This window comes from Anoplopoma fimbria, chromosome 9 (genome assembly GCF_027596085.1).
Source record: "Anoplopoma fimbria isolate UVic2021 breed Golden Eagle Sablefish chromosome 9, Afim_UVic_2022, whole genome shotgun sequence".
NCBI classification, from domain to species: Eukaryota; Metazoa; Chordata; class Actinopteri; order Perciformes; family Anoplopomatidae; genus Anoplopoma; species Anoplopoma fimbria.
Genome location: NC_072457.1, coordinates 759,120 through 767,496, shown reverse-complemented (window position 1 = coordinate 767,496; position 8,377 = coordinate 759,120). Strand labels below are relative to the sequence as shown.

Sequence of the window (8,377 nt, the reverse complement as noted above, 5' to 3'; positions counted from 1 at the left end):
ACCCTCACATCCTCTGTCCTCACATCCTCTGTCCTTACACCCTCACATCCTCTGTCCTTACACCCTCACATCCTCTGTCCTTACACCCTCACATCCTCTGTCCTTACCTCACATCCTCTGTCCTTACCCTCACCTCCTCTGTCCTTAGACCCTCACCTCCTCTGTCCTTACACCCTCACCTCCTCTGTCCTTACATCCTTCTCCAGGATGAACAGAAGTCAATAGATGTCATGTGTACAGAATAACAGAGATACAACACATTAATGATTCATATAATTAGACTACTTATAATAACAGCAGTAATTATTACAGTAGAATTATAATTATGAAATAGTAATAGTAATGTGATTAATAATAATAATAATGGTGGTAGCAGTGGGTGTCAGCAGGGCCGTAGCAGGATGCACGACCCCTTATAGATATGTTCATTTAATATGTTAAATGAAACCTCAACATGTCTGTGGTTGTTGTTGTGTGAAGGTGCTGAGTGACGAGGTGAAGAGGAAGCAGTATGACACATATGGAGAGGTGGGCTTCGACGCGGGCCGAGCCGGGTCGGCAGGCCAGCAGCAGTACTACAGGGCGGGGGGGACCAACGTAGACCCCGAGGAGCTCTTCAGGAAGATCTTTGGAGAGTTCACCGGAGGAATGGGCTTCGGAGACATCCACAACATGTTCGAACAACGGCCCGAGGTAAAACCAGAACTTTACACAAATGTGTTGCACGTTCATGCGTTAAATGTAACCGGTCGTCAGCGGTTTCATTGTAAAGAACAAAATTGATTCTTTCCACAGTTTGTGATGGAGCTTACGTTTTCAGAGGCAGCGAAGGGCGCTAACAAGGAGCTGAGTGTGAACATTGATGACTCGTGTCCGAGGTGTGATGGGAAGCGCAACGAGCCGGGCACCAAAGTGTCTCACTGTCACTTCTGCAACGGCACCGGCATGGTGAGTGTCCACCAGCAGGGGGCAGCAGAGGAGTTATAGAGAGGCCCTTTAAGCTGTGGAGATGTTCTGTTCCACTGTGCTGTTATTCAGCCCCTAAACATCATATCACCTCTGTGGCGCCCCCTGCAGGAGTCGATCAACACGGGTCCTTTCATGATGCGGACCGCCTGTCGACGCTGCGGAGGGAAAGGGTCGATCATCAACACGGTGTGCACTCTGTGCCGAGGATCAGGACAGATGAAGAAGAGGCAGACGGTCTCTGTTCCTGTTCCTGCTGGTGGGTTTCACTGCAGAGAGACAAATACATTACATTACATTACATTACATTACAGTCATTTAGCAGACGCGTTTATCCAAAGCAACTTACAATCAGTGTATTCAACACAGATCTGTTCATAAAACGATTATTCAAGGCTTCATTAATAACGTTGACATGAGCGTTCTGCACAGCTTTTGGCTGTTTGTTCACTTTCTTTAAACCCAGCATTTTTGCACAGTGCCAGATAGAAACACTAATATTATTAGTATTCTTCTTTTCGTAGAATTAGATTCCAGAGTCGGCTGAGTAGGATTGTTTCTAACTCGTGATTCAAACTAGAAGTCACAGATAGTAGATGTTTAAAGGCCGATATAATACCCATAGTTAGGAGAAGGAAAAACCTCAAACGATTTATTGACACTGTCTAAAATGAACGGTTAGATTTTATACAAACTGGAGGAATGTTTAACTGACCATCAAACTCTAAGTAATAATTACCGAAATAAATATATAAATATGGATAATTGAAAATCTAAATTGAAGTAATTAATAAATAAACCTGGAACTAAACATCAAAACAACCATTAAAATCATTAATGTTGATTTCATTTCATGAATTGATAGTCGACCTGCTGCATTATTTGGACGTTAAATTGGTTCTTAAGTTAAACACTTGATGGATTTATTTTCCTCCCACTCGGCCTTTCTTGTATCGTGGACAATGAAGAGGAGAATTTCTTTCATAAAGAAATGCCAGCAAAGTAAATGCGTCTGATTGATTAGCCGACCTCTAATCCAAACATTTCCAATAACTCCAGAGTGTGAAGTATAAAAGTCAAATAGATTGAAAAGATGTAGATGTAATCATGACCAAAAATTCACAACATGTTTTTATATCTAACAAAATATGATGCTTCAATCCAAACTTGTTGGCGTTTAGCCTTTAAAAAACATAATGTCATCAAAAAACAGTTTGTATAACCACAAAACAACAACAAACAATACATTTGTTATCCGTTCTTTTTTTAACAGTGATGAAATCATAAAATATGACGACAGATATTCTTCAAAAACTTCAATATCAAAAAGCCTCAGAACTAAAGAAGTAAAGAACTGAACATTTGGTACAGTCCTATGAGAGTCAGTTTATTTAATATTCAGTCTGTGTAAATGTTATAAAATGACATTATTTTGTGACATCTTCTCACAGGAGTGGACAATGGTCAAAGAGTTTCCATGCCAGTCGGGAAAAACGAAATCCTCATAACATTCAGGGTGAGTTCTCTTTCTTTTTGAATCATCTGAGAAGTTTTTGAATTCTAGTCTGAAGTGTTTGATGTGAAACATCTCGTTCAGGTTCAGAGAAGTCCGGTGTTCAGACGCAACGGATTGGACATCCACTCTGACGTGTTGATCTCTGTGGCTCAGGCTATTCTGGGAGGAACCGCCACGGCACCGGGCCTCTACCAGACCATCAGTATACTGGTGAGTAACCAGTACACAATGTCTACCAGACCATCAGTATACTGGTGAGTAACCAGTACACAATGTCTACCAGACCATCAGTATACTGGATGAACTAGTAACGTTAGCAGCATTTAACGGCTAACAGGAGGAGAGCTAGTAACGTTAGCAGCACCGCTAACGGCTAACAGGAGGAGAGCTAGTAACGTTAGCAGCACCGCTAACGGCTAAGAAACGGAGGTTCATTTCAGTTACATTATGATGCGTTCAGGCTCTGTTTAGTTAAATGTTTATTGGTTTAGTAAATTATAACGTTATCATGATGTGTTCAATGTAATCTGAAACGGAGGTTCATTCAGTTATCCATTATGATGCGTTCAGGCATGTTTAGTTAAATGAGTATTGGTTGAAGGTAAACTATAAATTTATCATTAACACTAGTAATGAATAGATCTGTTTTAATCAATAAAAACACAATCATTAATTTCCTTATCATCTGAATTGTGTGTTTTTATGAAGAAAATGATATGACTATAACAAAGTAAAAGTATAACATTTAGTATTTTTGATGGTTTACTGACTTAAGAACGTTGAAATGATTTTTGGGATGATGACAAAAAATAAATGTATTTTATTATTTTTGGATGCATCTTCCAGACCCTCTGAATGTTTCCTCACACAGAGTTACAGAGGAACAGATCTCTGCTGTCTGGTTCAAAGTGTGTCCGTGTTTTCAGATTCCCACCAGTTGTCAGGCTGATCAGGTGATCCGTCTTCAGGGGAAAGGAATCCGGAGGATGAACGGCTACAGCTACGGAGATCACTACGCACACATCAAGATCAGAGTACCAAAGTAAGACCTCGTCCAAGAGCTGCCAGCGTCTGTCAGAGTACTGATGGATTAATAAGACAATACATATTTACCTTCAGTTAATAATACTTAATGCAATAACTGAATGACTGTTCAAATCAAAACTTTCATTTATTCATTGTAGATTTAAAAAATATCTACCTTAACCCTCTGAACACTAAAAACTGGTTTTCTTTAAACAGTCGCCAAAACTGCACCGTTCATCACAGCCAGAAGCTTTAACATCTGTCATTATTGTAAGATTTGTATTTTTCTGAGGATCCTTGAACACATCATGTGCGACGAACCCTTCCATCAGAAAAAGCAGCCAAAACAAAGTATAAAATTGTGATATTTCATCAAAAACATTTATTTCTACTTTAACCAGATTCTGTAAAAAACATTAAATTCTGAACTCCTCAGAGAAACTATGAAGCCATGATTGATTCATCTGAGACCAACAGTCATGTGACCAAAAAATCTTTGAAACTTGGACTGAGGAGTAAAAAAACGGCCCGAAACTTCTTCGGGTTCAAAATGTTATATTAAAATGTTTCTGACTTCATCTGCAGAACGTTATATTAATGTAAAGATGTCGTCCTAAAAGCGTAGATTTGTCTCAAAAAATGACGTCTCCTTTTGTCTCTTCTTTCAATTTTCTATCAGAATCAGAAACAGTTTAAGTCTTTACACAAACAAGGAATGTGTCTTGGTGATTGGTGCATAACAATAAACATAGAGCAATAGTATAAGACATAATTTAGGAATAAAAATAAGAAAATTTACAATAAAATATAATTAACAAACAAACAAATAAAAGTGTGTTGAAAGAATTATGTTATTAAACATGTTATGTTGTACTGAAGAGAAAAGACAAAATATCACATTTTATACGTCTACATTATGTTTATTTTCTCTTCTTTAAAGTGAAACTACCTCACAATAAACCTGTTACTGGTTCAGATTCAACTTAACTGGGTCCAGTCCGTCTCTCCTTAAAGTGCTGTCTCTGGTCTCTGCAGGAAGTTGACCCGTCGTCAACGCTCTCTGCTGCTGAGTTACGCTGAAGATGAGACGGACGTCCAGGGGACGGTCAACGGGGTGGAGCCGTCTAAAGGTCAGAGTTCAGTCCTCTGTTTGGTAAAGAGATGCTCAGAGATGGGCAGAATATAATCTGATGCAGTGTGTGTTTGTGACCAGCAGGGGGCAGCAGCACCTCAGGTTCTGGTCCCAAGTCCTCCAGCTCAGAGGAGGAGCAGCAGAGGAAGGAGGAAGAGGAGGGAGGCTTCTTCTCTAAACTGAAGAAAATGTTCAGCTGACACCATGAAACGCTGCAGGTGAGAGCCTCTAACAGTCACACCACACGGTATACATATATATACATATATATATATATATATGTATATATATGTATGTATGTATGTATGTATGTATGTATGTATGTATATGTATGTGTGTGTGTGTATGTATGTGTATATATATATATATGTATATATATATATATATATGTATATGTGTGTATATATATATATATATATATATATATGTGTGTGTGTGTGTGTGTGTGTGTGTATATGTATGGTATGTAAATATGAAAGGCTGCAGGTGAGAGCCTCTAACAGTCACACTTCACTGTATATATATATATATATGTATATGTGTGTGTATGTGTGTATATGTGTATATATGTATGTATATATATATATATGTATATGTGTGTGTGTATATATATATATACATATATATATGTGTGTGTGTGTGTATATGTATGGTATGTAAATATGAAAGGCTGCAGGTGAGAGCCTCTAACAGTCACACTTCACTGCATATATAAGTTCTGAGGTTTAATAGAACTTCCTAAAAAAGTTTAAAACTAATAAAGAACCGCTCCTCATATGTCTTCTCCTGCTCTATGTCTCATAATACTTCTTTATTTATATGAACTATATAGAAAGGAGCACTTTGTACGTGTGAACTGAAAATATAAAAAATAAACTTTAGTTTTGCTGCTTTTACTGGGACATATTATACCATTTTAATATAGTCAAATAAGAAAATGTGTTTCAGACACACAAGGAGCAAAATGAAGTTGTATGTTTAAGGTTAGAAACAAACAGAATAACAGAGTTTGGGGTTTATTATCTTCCTGACATTGACTGATGTATAAAATGTGGATAAAATCTAAATACTGTTGGACTTTTGATCTTTGTTTTTAGTCACCTATACGTCTAACGTTAACTTTATTCTTCTCTCTCCAGGTAGAAAACCCGGTGAACATGGTGCAGGAAGAAAAGACGTTCACGCCAACACAGACAGGAGCTGAGAAACAAGATGGCGGCACAGTCTCGTTCACGGTGGAACAGCTGTGCTGTCCGACCGTGGTCTCTGTTAAGACGTTTAAATGTTGCTGAGTCGTTACCGTCGGGTCTAAAAAAGACTTTAACCAGCAGCTCGTTGTTCCAGTCACTACACATCTCCGTTAACCCTCTTCAAACAATCAACTAAACTACACTGATTATCGCAACCATCAGATAGTCCGCTTTCCAACGGTCCTTGAACATGTGTGACCAAAACTTCTGTCAGAAAACGCAGATGAAACTAAGCTTAAAAAATGTTGATATTTCACCCCCAAAAAATTATTCTATACGTCTTATTTAAAGTTAGGCCCAAAATAAACCATTTACTTTAACTAGATTCTGTTGAAAACATTAAATTATGAACTCTTTAGTGCAACCATGAAGTCATGATTGATTCATCTGAGACCAACAGTCATGTGACAAAAAATCTGTGAAACTTGCTGCTGAACACGGAGAGGAGAGGCTGGAAAAATTGGAATATTTATAACACGTAGAACCTCCGTTATATTTTCCAACATTGGTATCACTTGTGGACACTTTGAAAATGTTGGATGTATAGATTCTGTTTGCCAACTTTTGTAAAATAAATTATTAAAGAAATTCAACTTGTGTTCTTGTCTTTTTTATGACTTATGTCATAACTGTTATCTGCACTAAAGACATGTTCTCTCTACTTCTAGTCATGATTGTTCTGTCTCCATAGAGGAGCAGGACTTTTATTTTGAAGTGAAGATCAAGGTAAAATGTGACGGGAGCAAAAAACGTCATGAAAGGAAACAAAACAGACTCTTTTCATTCAGTGTCTCCTTGTGTCCTAGCTCCTCCCATCTAGGATGTGAGAGACGAGGACGGAGGAAACGAAGCCGCTACACGAGAAACTCTACTCAGTTAAAAAGTCACTCACTGGATGTTAAAGCTTCCAGTTCTGTGAGATGCATTTAGAAAATGTTCTGATATTATAGCAAGAAATATGATGATTTGTTGTCCCTGCGTGTGTCTACAAACATCGTTTAATAAAATGCTGAAGCAGATTGTTTCCCTCATTATTTTGAGACTAAACTTTAACATTTATATTGTAACACTGAAAGTCATCACTAGATGGTGGTGTGAGCCCATTATGGTTTTGCTGTTTTATTCTGTTGTCCCACAAAATACAACAAGTACAAACAAAAAAACATCCAACATCTCATACCGCTCCAGACAATAAAAATAATAAATAAAATGATTAAAAAAACAATTTTAAAAAACAAATATTTATATATTTATATATATACATATATTATATGATAATACTAAATGATGAAAACCATACTTTTAAAAAAACAAAAGGGCGATATACTTTCTTGGTAGGTGATCCCTATGGTAGGGATCCATATGGATAGGTGATCCATATGGTAGGGGAGTTCTCTTCATGTTTGTGGCAGCAGTCGCTGGACAGGAGGGGGCTGAGCAACCCTATACGATAAAGTTTAATTATTTCCAAGCGTTAACTTTAATTTAAATGAATACATGCTCCTCTGTGGGTACAGATGACCTTTGACCTTTTGAGGTTGATTAAACCTCAAACAACGATTGGGTACGAAGCTCAAAAGCAAGTTCCTCTAAAGCTTACAGCTAGAAGTTGTATAAGTCTTTCACTCCACAGCTCGCTATTCAAACACAGATCTATACGTTATGTTGGGAACAGACGACAAAAACCTTTACAACTGGATTAAGTGACAGGTTTCATCCCAGACAGCCAGACTTTACCAAAGCTAATAGAAGCCAATTAAAGGTTGGACAGCACCACCGGCTGAAAGACATTATTTGACCCTGTGTGGTCATAAAGGAGAACCCATGTAGACCCTCAGCTATACAAACAGATAAAAGCTTCCGTCTGCCAATCAACTGTGACTGACAGCTGGTTGCTGGGAGTAACTGGGAAAAGTCAGTTGGAATCACTGGGAGTGAATCCAGTACAAACATCTTCTCACAGAGCAGCAGCACTAAGAGTGTGGGGCTCTTCTGTTAATTAATGTTTCAGACTGATGGGTGGATTATATTTAGAGCTCAACAATGTGTGTGATTGACTGAAAGCTCAAGAGCTCATTTAAGTAGCCTGTTTGTGACAGGAAGCACCAGAGAGGAGGACTATATGGAGGTCTCACAGCTGGTGACAGTGTGAGATTTAGGGGTCCGTGCCTGGAAGCAAACCCGTCCTCCGCCTGGTTTACCCGGATTACTCAGACCGTCCTCTGGGAGCAGGGCTTTGTTTTATGTGGAGAGCTCTAAGCCTGGGATTTGTCTGCGTTCCCACTGGCTTCACTGGGTCTCGAGGAGGACACTTGAGGTTATGGATGAGGGCCTGGAGCTCCTCGTCCCTAGAAGGAAGCGAGACCTGGGTGGTGGATAATCCTTTTAACAAGTGGATCGCCCACAAACCAGAAACCCTGCACACAACTCTTTATCTGGATGAACAAACCACATACATATTTTATCTCTCAGTGGTGTGGTTTAAAT

The 8,377-nt window shown here is 38.7% G+C and overlaps 1 protein-coding gene across 2 annotated transcripts in view; it reads left to right on the top strand.

The window, feature by feature from the left end:
- The window catches only part of LOC129095512 (dnaJ homolog subfamily A member 3, mitochondrial-like), an 8,947-nt gene extending 2,469 nt beyond the window's left edge, over positions 1–6,478 (top strand). The window contains exons 4-12 of one of the 2 annotated variants that reach the window (XM_054603977.1): positions 481–693; positions 796–948; positions 1,078–1,225; positions 2,418–2,482; positions 2,564–2,692; positions 3,409–3,524; positions 4,544–4,638; positions 4,725–4,858; positions 5,780–6,478. In XM_054603977.1, the coding sequence (XP_054459952.1) occupies positions 481–693; positions 796–948; positions 1,078–1,225; positions 2,418–2,482; positions 2,564–2,692; positions 3,409–3,524; positions 4,544–4,638; positions 4,725–4,840 (1,035 nt within the window). In that variant the 3' untranslated portion in view covers positions 4,841–4,858; positions 5,780–6,478. Of the gene's footprint in view, positions 1–480; positions 694–795; positions 949–1,077; positions 1,226–2,417; positions 2,483–2,563; positions 2,693–3,408; positions 3,525–4,543; positions 4,639–4,721; positions 4,859–5,779 lie in introns of both variants that reach the window. The other variant, XM_054603976.1, reaches the window with a different exon arrangement.
- Positions 6,479–8,377: the final 1,899 nt, after the last annotated feature.